At 48.6% G+C, this 13,802-nt stretch overlaps 1 protein-coding gene across 1 annotated transcript; it reads left to right on the top strand.

Annotated features, from left to right (window-relative positions):
* The first annotated feature begins 369 nt into the window (after window positions 1-369).
* Window positions 370-1,797, top strand: LOC123141670 (uncharacterized). Its single transcript, XM_044560757.1, has one exon. The coding sequence runs from the start codon at window positions 442-444 to the stop codon at window positions 1,645-1,647; it is 1,206 nt and encodes a 401-aa protein (XP_044416692.1). The 5' UTR covers window positions 370-441; the 3' UTR covers window positions 1,648-1,797.
* Window positions 1,798-13,802: the final 12,005 nt, after the last annotated feature.

Genomic DNA, 13,802 nt, shown 5'->3' with positions numbered 1-13,802 from the left:
ATAATACAAACAGGATCTTGACATTCCTTGAGGAGCATCGCAAGATCAAGAACCGTCAAGTTCATACCCAGCTCCAACAAGATCTTGTTGACCATCATTGGCAACGTCTAAGCGAGTCCTAATTGTTCTATGAACCATTTGGCGTGTTTAAATTCGGTTTGTAAACTTTGAATTCGATTGGTAAACTATATTTGTAATTTGGTTGAACATTCAAATTTATGCTTAGTTTCTATATGTGTGCTAATGTGTAGTTGCAATTTATACTAAAATCGCAAGGTTTAGAAAAACAATTTTTTTTCGTTATATTTAAGGAATCAACTAGGTCGGGCCAAAACTTAGTATACTCAACTGAGCCTTTTCTTTCACTAAATTTTAGTGGATCGGTTAAAGTGGCCTAAGGTCTGGTAGAGATGCTCACCGGCACGGCGGATCCTACCAACCATGCTGCCCCCGCCGCGAAACACTCGAACCTGCCCATCCCACGCCGGCGACCGCACCACACTTCCGATGCCGCCACCCGCGCCTAGTCCGGACCCGTACCGCGACTGGGCCGACCTGCCGGAGCTGCCGCTGGCGGAGGTGCTCCGCCGCCTCCTTCCCTGCATCCGCTCGCTCTACGCCTTCGCGGGGACGTGCCGCCCCTGGCGACACCTGCTCCGCGCCTCCGCCGCCGATCTCGTCCGCCCCCGCGTCCCGCCGCTCCTCCTCCTCTGCCCCGACTTCCGCCTGGTGCCCTTCTCCCCGCTCGTCGCCCCCCAACCCCTCTCCTACCCCATCCCCGCCCCGGCGGACGGCGCCACGCTCCTCTCCGCCTCACGCGGCCACCTAATCCTCCTCCGCCGGGGCTCCTTCAATAGCCTACACCTCGTGGACGCCCTCACCGGCGCCGAGCGCCGCGCGCTCCAGCTCCCTTCCCCGCACTTCCCCTATCACTACGCCGCGCTCACGCCCTCCCACCTCCTGCTCTTCCACTCCATGCACGCCTTCTTCTCGCTCCCCTTCCCCGAGCATCCAAGCCCCAACAACAACAACGCCCGCCCCGACTGGACCAAGCACGCCCTCCCCCGCGCCGCCTCCATCGTCACGACCGTCATCGAATTCCGCGGGCGCGTCCTCGGTCTGACCGACCGCGCGCAGATACTGGAGTTCCACCTTGGTGGCGCCCCTTCGAACCAGGCCGTCCGATTGCTGCCAACCACCGGCCTCCCGGACGCCACCAGATTCGACAGATTGCAGTTCGGGCCGCATTTGGTTGCTGCCGGGGATCGACTGCTGCTGGTGCTCTTCATGTTTGAAGCAAACTTGGGCCCCGTGGTGTTCCGTGCGCCCAGGGTGAACAAGATCGGTGTGTACGCGCTTGATTTGGCGCGCATGATGTGGGAGGAAGTGGACAACATTGGGGCTTACACCTTGTTCGTGGACATTGCCGGGAGGAGCACCGTGGCCTGTGTGGACGTGGGCAACTGCGGAGTGGAGGAGAACCGAGTTTATGTTGGCGTGCCCAACTGCCGTGCCTGGAGGAGGCCACTACCACCAGGGTGGGAGGCATCACCCAACGGTGAAGGGCTTGGATTGAACTCGAGGGAGACGATGGCGCGCCGACCATTGGCATCACCGATATCGGTTCATCCACCTCTTTTCTTTTGATGATTGTAGCGAAATAAGTCACTGTTTCTACCTGGAACAGCTGTCTACATTCAGTTACTTATTGTAATGTCAATACTGAGCCTATTGTTACTTTGTGGCATTTCATATGGAAATGCTCGCATTACGGATTAATCATGCTATTGATGTGAATATTTGTGCTTGTGCTGTTCTGTTATTTGGAGATATCTATGTGCATCTCTCTTAAGATTGCGCGGCCTGCAACTTCTCGAACTTACACACTGAGCATCATATGATGAAAATTCACCTTGGCTTGCCAATTGTTGCACTGTACTGTCAAAATTTATATGGTTTGCATCGAAAACTGCTCTTTAATCTACTAGTTACTAGCTACATGAAGCTGGCCATTTTCTGTTCTGAAGCTCCCTTCATTGTTTTTGGTTAGTGGAGTACTTGACTGAAAGTCTATTTCGTTGAATTTTGGCTGAGAAAGTGGTAGCAGCATGTACCTTTTATAAGATCATAACTGACATAACTTAGGTTCTTAACCATTATCTTGTCATTAGTCATTACAAATTGATAGTGAATGATCCTCTACTTCTAATTATTCTCAGTTTCACATCCGCGGTTCCACACAGTAGGCTTTATGAATTCTTTCTTGAAAGTAGCACAATGTACCTTTTCCATAATAATGACATGATTGTTATGCCTTAAGTTTGTAACCATTCCTGTTATCACGCATGATACGTTTGTTAGTGGATGATTAATGACTACTGTGTTATCAGCGTCAGATATACAGTTCCACACACAGGGTGATTTGCTAGAACACTGTACCGAATAGTCCACATGTTCTCATAATTTGTCACAATTCTTTCTACAAATCCTTTTCAAATTTCTTAAATGGCCTTTTATGAATGTTAGTCGTGATCAGCATGTGACGCCCCCGATTTGACCGTACACTAATCATGCACGCAAACGTGTACGATCAAGATCAGGGACTCACGGGAAGATATCACAACACAACTCTACAACATAAATAAGTCATACAAGCATCATAATACAAGCCAGGGGCCTCGAGGGCTCGAATACAAGTGCTCGATCATAGACGAGTCAGCGGAAGCAACAATATCTGAGTACAGACATAAGTTAAACAAGTTTGCCTTAAGAAGGCTAGCACAAACTGGGATACAGATCGAAAGAGGCGCAGGCCTCCTGCCTGGGATCCTCCTAACTACTCCTGGTCGTCGTCAGCGGGCTGCACGTAGTAGTAGGCACCTCCAGTGTCGTAGGAGTCGTCGTCGACGGTGGCGTCTGGCTCCTGGACTCCAGCATCTGGTTGCGACAACCAGGTAGAAAGGAAAGGGGGAAAAGAGGGAGAGAAGCAACTGTGAGTACTCATCCAAAGTACTCGCAAGTAAGGAGCTACACTACATATGCATGGGTATATGTGTAAAGGACCATATCAGTGGACTGAACTGCAAAATGCCAGATTAAGAGGGGGATAGCTAGTCCTGTCGAAGACTACGCTTCTGGCAGCCTCCATCTTGCAGCATGTAGAAGAGAGTAGATTGAAGTCCTCCAAGTAGCATCACATAGCATAAACTGTTGGAAATATGCCCTAGAGACAATAATAAAATGGTTATTATTATATTTCCTTGTTCATGATAATTGTCTATTGTTCATGCTATAATTGTGTTATCCGGAAATCGTAATACATGTGTGAATACATAGACCACAACGTGTCCCTAGTAAGCCTCTAGTTGACTAGCTCGTTGATCAACAGATAGTCATGGTTTCCTGACTATGGACATTGGATGTCATTGATAACGGGATCACATCATTAGGAGAATGATGTGATGGACAAGACCCAATCCTAAGCATAGCACAAAGATCGTGTAGTTCGTTTGCTAGAGCTTTTCCAATGTCAAGTATCATTTCCTTAGACCATGAGATCGTGTAACTCCCGGATGCCGTAGGAGTGCTTTGGGTGTACCAAGCGTCACAACGTAACTGGGTGACTATAAAGGTACACTACAGGTATCTCTGAAAGTGTCTGTTGGGTTGACAAGGATCGAGACTGGGATTTGTCACTCCGTATGACGGAGAGGTATCTCTGGGCCCACTTGGTAATGCATCATCATAATGAGCTCAATGTGACTAAGGAGTTAGCCACGAGATCATGCATTACGGTACGAGTAAAGAGACTTGTCGGTAACGAGATTGAACAAGGTATTGGGATATCGACGATCGAATCTCGGGCAAGTAACATACCGATTGACAAAGGGAATTGTATACGGGATTGATTGAATCCTCGACATCGTGGTTCATCCGATGAGGTCATCGTGGAACATGTGGGAGCCAACATGGGTATCCAGATCCCGCTGTTGGTTATTGACCGGAGGGTTGTCTCGGTCATGTCTGCATGTCTCCCGAACCCGTAGGGTCTACACACTTAAGGTTCGGTGACGCTAGGGTTGTAGAGATATTAGTATGCGGAAACCCGAAAGCTGTTCGGAGTCCAGGATGAGATCCCAGACGTCACGAGGAGTTCCGGAATGGTCCGGAGGTGAAGAATTATATATAGGAAGTCCAGTTTCGGCCACCGGGAGAGTTTCAGGGGTTATCGGTATTGTACCGGGACCACCGGAAGGGTCCCGGGGGTCCACCGGGTGGGGCCACCTATCCCGGAGGGCCCCATGGGCTGAAGTGGGAGGGGAACCAGCCCCTGGTGGGCTGGTGCGCCCCCCATGGGCCTCCCCTGCGCCTAGGGTTGGAAACCCTGGGGGTGGGGGGCGCCCCACTTGGCTTGGGGGGCAAGCCACCCCCTTGGCCGCCGCCGCCCCCCCTCAGATGGGATCTCCAAGGGGCCGGCGCCCCCCCAGGACCCCTATATATAGTGGGGGGAGGGAGGGCAGCAGTACCCTAGCCCCTGGCGCCTCCCTCTCCCTCCCATGACACCTCTCCCTCCCGTTTGCGCTTGGCGAAGCCCTGCCGGGATCCCCGCTACTTCCACCACCACGCCGTCGTGCTGCTGGATCTCCATCAACCTCTCCTTCCCCCTTGCTGGATCAAGGAGGAGACGTCGCTGCTCTGTACGTGTGTTGAACGCGGAGGTGCCGTCCGTTCGGCGCTCGGTCATCGGTGATTTGGATCACAACGAGTACGACTCCATCAACCCCGTTCACTTGAACGCTTCCGCTCGCGATCTACAAGGGTATGTAGATGCATTCCTTCCCTACCGTTGCTAGTAAACTCCATAGATGGATCTTGGTGATGCGTAGAAAATTTTAAATTTATGCTACGATCCCCAACTGTGGCATCATGAGCCAGGCCTATGCGTAGTTTCAATGCACGAGTAGAACACAAACTTGTTGTGGGCGTAGATGTTATCAATTTCCTTGCCACTACTAGTCTTATCTTGTTTCGGCGGCATTGTGGGATGAAGCGGCCCGGACCGACCTTACACGTACGCTTACGTGAGACAGGTTCCACCGACTGACATGCACTAGTTGCATAAGGTGGCTAGCGGGTGTTTGTCTCTCCTACTTTAGTCGGAACGGATTCGATGAAAAGGGTCCTTATGAAGGGTAAATAGAAATTGGCATATCACGTTGTGGTTTTACGTAGGTAAGAAACGTTCTTGCTAGAAACCTATAGAAGGCACGTAAAAACTTGCAACAACAATTAGAGGACGTCTAACTTGTTTTTTGCAGCATATGGCTTGTGATGTGATATGGCCAAAAGGATGTGATGAATGAGATATATGTGATGTATGAGATTGATCATGTTCTTGTAATAGGAATCACGACTTGCATGTCGATGAGTATGACAACCGGCAGGAGCCATAGGAGTTGTCTTTATTTTTTGTATGACCTGCGTGTCATTGAATTACGCCATGTAAATTACTTTACTTTATTGCTAAACACGTTAGCCATAGAAGTAGAAGTAATCGTTGGCGTGACAACTTCATGAAGACACGATGATGGAGATCATGATGATGGAGATCATGGTGTCATGCCGGTGACAAAGATGATCATGGCGCCCCGAAGATGGAGATCAAAGGAGCAAAATGATATTGGCCATATCATGTCACTATTTGATTGCATGTGATGTTTATCATGTTTTACATCTTATTTGCTTAGAACGACGGTAGTAAGTAAGATGATCCCTTATAATAATTTCAAGAAAGTGTTCCCCCTAACTGTGCACCGTTGCGAAGGTTCGTTGTTTCGAAGCACCACGTGATGATCGGGTGTGATAGATTCTAACGTTCGCATACAACGGGTGTTGACGACCCTAGCATGTACAGATATGGCCTCAGAACACACGCAATACACTTAGGTTGACTTGACGAGCCTAGCATGTACAGACATGGCCTCGGAACACGGAAGACCGAAAGGTCGAGCATGAGTCGTATAGAAGATACGATCAACATGAAGATGTTCACGATGTTGACTAGTCCGTCTCACGTGATGATCGGACACGGCCTAGTTAACTCGGATCATGTTTCACTTAGATGACTAGAGGGATGTCTATCTGAGTGGGAGTTCATTGAATAATTTGATTAGATGAACTTAATTATCATGAACTTAGTCTAAAATCTTTACAATATGTCTTGTAGATCAAATGGCCCACGTTGCTCTCAACTTCAACGCGTTCCTAGAGAAAACCAAGCTGAAAGATGATGGCAGCAACTATACAGACTGGGTCCGGAACCTGAGGATCATCCTCATAGCTGCCAAGAAAGATTATGTCCTAGAAGCACCGCTAGGTGACGCACCCATCCCAGAGAATCAAGACGTTATGAACGCTTGGCAATCACGTGCTGATGATTACTCCCTCGTTCAGTGCGGCATGCTTTACAGCTTAGAACTGGGGCTCCAAAAGCGTTTTGAGAAACACGGAGCATATGAGATGTTCGAAGAGCTGAAAATGGTTTTCCAAGCTCATGCCCGAGTCGAGAGATATGAAGTCTCCGACAAGTTCTTCAGTTGTAAAATGGAGGAAAATAGTTCTGTCAGTGAGCACATACTCAAAATGTCTGGGTTACACAACTGCTTGTCTCAGCTGGGAGTTAATCTCCCGGATGACGCGGTCATTGACAGAATCCTTCAGTCGCTTCCACCGAGCTACAAGAGCTTTGTGATGAACTTCAATATGCAGGGGATGGAAAAGACCATTCCTGAGGTATATTCAATGCTGAAATCAGCGGAGGTGGAGATCAAAAAGGAACATCAAGTGTTGATGGTGAATAAAAGACTAAGTTCAAGAAAGGCAAGGGTAAGAAGAACTTCAAGAAAGACGGCAAGGGAGTTGCCGCGCCCGGTAAGCCAGTTGCCGGGAAGAAGCCAAGGAATGGACCCAAGCCTGAGACTGAGTGCTTTTATTGCAAGGGAAGTGGTCACTGGAAGCGGAACTGCCCCAAATACTTAGCAGACAAGAAGGCCGGCAACACCAAAGGTATATGTGATATACATGTAATTGATGTGTACCTTACCAGTACTCGTAGTAGCTCCTGGGTATTTGATACCGGTGCGGTTTCTCATATTTGTAACTCAAAACAGGAGCTGCGGAACAAACGGAGACTGACGAAGGACGAGGTGACGATGCGCGTCGGGAATGGTTCCAAGGTCGATGTGATTGCCGTCGGCACGCTACCTCTGCATTTACCTACGGGATTAGTTTTAAACCTCAATAATTGTTATTTAGTGCCAGCTTTGAGCATGAACATTGTATCAGGATCTCGTTTAATTCGAGATGGCTACTCATATAAATCCGAGAATAATGGTTGTTCCATTTATATGAGAGATATGTTTTATGGTCATGCCCCGCTGGTCAATGGTTTATTCTTAATGAATCTCGAACGTGATGTTACACATATTCATAGTGTGAATACCAAAAGATGTAAAGTTGATAACGATAGTCCCACATACTTGTGGCACTGCCGCCTTGGTCACATTGGTGTCAAGCGCATGAAGAAGCTCCATGCAGATGGACTTTTGGAGTCTCTTGATTACGAATCATTTGACACGTGCGAACCATGCCTCATGGGTAAGATGACCAAGACTCCGTTCTCCGGAACAATGGAGCGAGCAACCAACTTATTGGAAATCATACATACCGATGTGTGCGGTCCAATGAGTGTTGAGGCTCGCGGAGGCTATCGTTATGTTCTCACTCTCACTGATGACTTGAGTAGATATGGGTATGTCTACCTAATGAAACACAAGTCTGAGACCTTTGAAAAGTTCAAGGAATTTCAGAGTGAGGTTGAGAATCAACGTGACAGGAAAATAAAGTTCTTACGATCAGATCGTGGAGGAGAATATTTAAGTCACGAATTTGGCACACACTTAAGGACATGTGGAATAGTTTCACAACTCACGCCGCCTGGAACACCTCAGCGAAATGGTGCGTCCGAACGTCGTAATCACACTCTATTGGATATAGTGCGATCTATGATGTCTCTTACCGATCTACCGCTCTCATTTTGGGGATATGCTTTAGAGACTGCCGTATTCACTTTAAATAGGGCTCCGTCGAAATCCGTTGAGACGACACCGTATGAATTATGGTTTGGGAAGAAACCTAAGCTGTCATTTCTGAAAGTTTGGGAATGCGATGCTTATGTCAAGAAACTTCAACCTGAAAAGCTCGAACCCAAATCGGAAAAATGCGTCTTCATAGGATACCCTAAGGAAACTATTGGGTATACCTTCTACCTCAGATCCGAAGGCAAGATCTTCGTTGCCAAGAACGGGTCCTTTCTGGAGAAGAGTTTCTCTCGAAAGAAATAAGTGGGAGGAAAGTGGAACTTGATGAGGTGATAGTCACCCTTCCGAACCGGAAAGTAGCGCAGCGCGGGAAGATGTTCCTGTGGTGCCTACACCGGCTGGGGAGGAAGTTAATGATGATGATCATGAAGCTTCGGATCAAGTTACTGCTGAACTTCGTAGGTCCACAAGGACACGTTCCGCACCAGAGTGGTATGGCAACCCTGTCCTGGAAATCATGTTGTTAGACAACGGTGAACCTTCGAACTATGAAGAAGCAATGGCGGACCCAGATTCCAACAAATGGCTTGAAGCCATGCAATCCGAGATAGGATCCATGTATGAAAACAAAGTGTGGACTTTGACAGACTTGCCGATGATCGGCGAGCGATAGAAAACAAATGGATCTTTAAGAAGAAGACGGACGCGGATGGTAATGTTACCATCTATAAAGCTCGACTTGTCGCTAAGGGTTATCGACAAGTTCAAGGGGTTGACTACGATGAGACTTTCTCACCCGTAGCGAAGCTGAAGTCCGTCCGAATCATGTTAGCAATTGCCGCATTCTATGATTATGAGATATGGCAAATGGACATCAAAACGGCATTCCTTAACGGCTTTCTTAAGGAAGAATTGTATATGATGCAGCCGGAAGGTTTTGTCGATCCTAAGAATGCTAACAAGGTATGCAAGCTCCAGCGCTCCATCTATGGGCTGGTGCAAGCATCTCGGAGTTGGAACATTCGATTTGATGAGATGATCAAAGCGTTTGGGTTTACAGAGACTTATGGAGAAGCCTGTGTTTACAAGAAAGTGAGTGGGAGCTCTGTAGCATTTCTCATATTATATGTGGATGACATACTACTAATGGGAAATGATATAGAATTCTTGGAAAGTATAAAGGCCTATTTGAATAAGTGTTTTTCAATGAAGGACCTTGGAGAAGCTGCTTATATATTAGGCATCAAGATCTATAGAGATAGATCAAGACGCCTCATTGGTCTTTCACAGAGTACATACCTTGACAAGATATTGAAGAAGTTCAATATGGATCAGTCCAAGAAGGGGTTCTTGCCTGTATTGCAAGGTGTGCAAGTGAGCACGGCTCAATGCCCGACCACGGCAGAAGATAGAGAAAAGATGAGTGTCATCCCCTATGCCTCGGCCATAGGGTCTATTATGTATGCCATGCTGTGTACCAGACCTGATGTAAACCTTGTCGTAAGTTTGGTAGGAAGGTACCAAAGTAATCCCGACATGGAACACTGGACAGCGGTCAAGAATATCCTGAAGTACCTGAAAAGGACTAAGGATATGTTTCTCGTATATGGAGGTGACGAAGAACTCGTCGTAAAGGGTTACGTCGACGCTAGCTTCGACACAGATCTGGATGACTCTAAGTCACAAACCGGATACGTGTATATTTTGAATGGAGGGGCAGTAAGTTGGTGCAGTTGCAAGCAAAGCGTCGTGGCGGGATCTACATGTGAAGCGGAGTACATGGCGGCCTCAGAGGCAGCACAAGAAGCAATCTGGATAAAGGAGTTCATTACCGACCTAGGGGTGATTCCCAATGCGTCGGGCCCGATGACTCTCTTCTGTGACAACACTGGAGCTATTGCCCTTGCCAAGGAGCCCAGGTTTCACAGGAAGACTAGGCATATCAAGCGTCGCTTCAACTCCATTTGTGAAAGTGTTCAAAATGGAGACATAGATATTTGTAAAGTACATACGGACCTGAATGTAGCAGATCCGTTGACTAAACCTCTCCCTAGAGAAAAACATGATCAACACCAGAACTCTATGGGTGTTCGATTCATCACAATGTACTAGATTATTGACTCTAGTGCAAGTGGGAGACTGTTGGAAATATGCCCTAGAGGCAATAATAAAATGGTTATTATTATATTTCTTTGTTCATGATAATTGTCTATTGTTCATGCTATAATTGTGTTATCCGGAAATCGTAATACATGTGTGAATACATAGACCACAACGTGTCCCTAGTAAGCCTCTAGTTGACTAGCTCGTTGATCAACAAATAGTCATGGTTTCCTGACTATGGACATTGGATGTCATTGATAACGGGATCACATCATTAGGAGAATGATGTGATGGACAAGACCCAATCCTAAGCATAGCACAAAGATCGTGTAGTTCGTTTGCTAGAGCTTTTCCAATGTCAAGTATCATTTCCTTAGACCATGAGATCGTGTAACTCTCGGATGTCGTAGGAGTGCTTTGGGTGTACCAAACGTCACAACGTAACTGGGTGACTATAAAGGTACACTACAGGTATCTCTGAAAGTGTCTGTTGGGTTGACAAGGATCGAGACTGGGATTTGTCACTCCGTATGACGGAGAGGTATCTCTGGGCCCACTCGGTAATGCATCATCATAATGAGCTCAATGTGACTAAGGAGTTAGCCACGGGATCATGCATTACGGTACGAGTAAAGAGACTTGCCGGTAACGAGATTGAACAAGGTATTGGGATATCGACGATCGAATCTCGGGCAAGTAACATACCGATTGACAAAGGGAATTGTATACGGGATTGATTGAATCCTCGACATTGTGGTTCATCCGATGAGATCATCGTGGAACATGTGGGAGCCAACATGGGTATCCTGATCCCGCTGTTGGTTATTGACCGGAGGGTCGTCTCGGTCATGTCTGCATGTCTCCCGAACCCGTAGGGTCTACACACTTAAGGTTCGGTGACGGTAGGGTTGTAGAGATATTAGTATGCGGAAACCCAAAAGTTGTTCGGAGTCTCGGATGAGATCCCGGACGTCACGAGGAGTTCCGGAATGGTCCGGAGGTGAAGAATTATATATAGGAAGTCCAGTTTCGGCCACCGGGAGAGTTTCAGGGGTTATCGGTATTGTACCGGGACCACCGGAAGGGTCCCGGGGGTCCACCGGGTGGGGCCACCTATCACAGAGGGCCCCATGGGCTGAAGTGGGAGGGGAACCAGCCCCTGGTGGGCTGGTGCGCCCCCCATGGGCCTCCCCTGCGCCTAGGGTTGGAAACCCTGGGGGTGGGGGGGGCGCCCCACTTGGCTTGGGGGGCAAGCCACCCCCTTGGCCGCCGCCGCCCCCAGATGGGATCTCCAAGGGGCCGGCACCCCCCCTAGGACCCCTATATATAGTGGGGGGAGGGAGGGCAGCAGTACCCTAGCCCCTGGCGCCTCCCTCTCCCTCCCGTGACACCTCTCCCTCCCGTTTGCGCTTGGCGAAGCCCTGCCGGGATCCCCGCTACTTCCACCACCACGCCGTCGTGCTGCTGGATCTCCATCAACCTCTCCTTCCCCCTTGCTGGATCAAGAAGGAGGAGACGTCGCTGCTCCGTACGTGTGTTGAACACGGAGGTGCCGTCCGTTCGGCGCTCGGTCATCGGTGATTTGGATCACGACGAGTACGACTCCATCAACCCCGTTCACTTGAACGCTTCCGCTCGCGATCTACAAGGGTATGTAGATGCACTCCTTCCCTCTCGTTGCTAGTAAACTCCATACATGGATCTTGGTGATGCGTAGAAAATTTTAAATTTATGCTACGATCCCCAACATAAACCTACCCGGCGATCCCCTCCTCGTCGCCCTGTTAGAGAGCGATCACCGGGTTGTATCTGGCACTGGGAAGGGTGTATTTTATTAAGTATCCGGTTCTAGTTGTCATAAGGTCAAGGTACAACTCCGGGTCGTCCTTTTACCGAGGGACACGGCTATTCGAATAGATAAACTTCCCTGCAGGGGTGCACCACATAACCCAACACGCTCGATCCCATTTGGCCGGACACACTTTTCTGGGTCATGCCCGGCCTCGTAAGATCAACACGTCGCAGCCCCACCTAGGCACAACAGAGAGGTCAGCACGCCGGTCTAAATCCTATGGCGCAGGGGTCTGGGCCCATCGCCCATTGCACACCTGCACGTTGCGAACGCGGCCGGAAGCAGACCTAGCCTAGTGGCGTTCTAGTCCAATCCGGCGCGCGCCACTCAGTCGCTGATGTCACGAAGGCTTCGGCTGATACCACGACGTCGAGTGCCCATAACTGTTCCCGCGTAGCTGGTTAGTGCGTATAGACCAAATGGCCAGACTCAGATCAAATACCAAGAACTCGTTAAACGTGTTATGTTGAAGTAACCGCGGACGCCGTCCAGGGCCAGGCCCACCTCTTGCCTAGGTGGTCTCAACCTGCCCTGTCGCTCCGCCACAAAGATCCACTTGCGGGTACTCCTACGAGCCGACCCGACTTTAGTCACCACAGGTGTCATGTATATAGTATATAAGTATATACCCGTGATCACCGCCCAAGTGATCACGGCCCGATAGTATAGCATAGCAGACGGGCAAGAATGTAGGGCCACTGATGGAAAACTAGCATCCTATACTAAGCATGTAGGATTGCAGGTAAAGGTAACAACAGTAGTAGCAAGGACAGGCTATGCATCAGGATAGGATTAACGGAAAGCAGTAACATGCTACACTACTCTAATGCAAGCAGTATAGAGAAGAATAGGCGATATCTGGTGATCAAGGGGGGGCTTGCCTGGAAGCTCTGTTGTACAGGGAGAAGGGTCGTCGGTGACGTAGTCGTACTCGGTGGCCTCAGCGCTGGTCTCGGGGTCTACCGGAGAAGAAGAGGGGGGAAGAAACAGTAAATACGAAGCAAACAAAGCATCACAAAACATAACGAGGCAATACGCGGTGCTAGGTAAGCCCTAACACGGTAGTAAGTGATACCGGCGAAGGGGGAAAACATCCGGGAAAGTATCCCCGGTTCGCGTTTTCGGACAGATGAACCGGAGGGGGAAAGTTGCGTGTCTGCTATGCTAGGGATGTGTGGCGGACGAACGGGCTGCGTATCCGGATTCGTCTCGTCGTCCTGAGCAACTTTCATGTAGAAAGTATATTCATCTGAGCTACGGTTTATTTTATATGATTTTCTAAAGTTTTAATTATGTTTAGAATTTATTTAATCACTTTAAATCAACATTATCCAGAATAGTAAAAGATGACGTCAGCATGACATCATGCTGACGTCAACAGTCAACTGTGCAGTTGACTGGGTCAACTACGTGTGGGTCCCGCATGTCATACACTGCTTAGTTTAATTAGGGTTTAGCTAATTAATTACTGTTTAATTAAAGTAACTAATTAATTAGATTAATTTAAACAGGATTAATTAACTTACTAATTAATTGATTAACTAATTAATAATTTTATTAATTACATTTTCATTTCCTTTTTATTTTCGTTTTAGGGGTGTGGGGCCCCTACGTCAGTGGCCCAGGGGCATCGGGCCCCACCCGGCAGTGGCCCAGGAGGCCGACCGGGGCGGGCGCGTGGTAACGGGCGTGGGCGCCCGTCGGGGCTGACCCTAGCGCGGCGGGCAGAGCCCCGTGACGCCAGATCA

This window comes from Triticum aestivum, chromosome 6D (assembly GCF_018294505.1).
Source record: "Triticum aestivum cultivar Chinese Spring chromosome 6D, IWGSC CS RefSeq v2.1, whole genome shotgun sequence".
In the NCBI taxonomy this organism is placed as follows: domain Eukaryota; kingdom Viridiplantae; phylum Streptophyta; class Magnoliopsida; order Poales; family Poaceae; genus Triticum; species Triticum aestivum.
The sequence above is the reverse complement of the archived record's forward strand: the minus strand, read 5'-3'. Positions and strand labels throughout refer to the sequence as shown.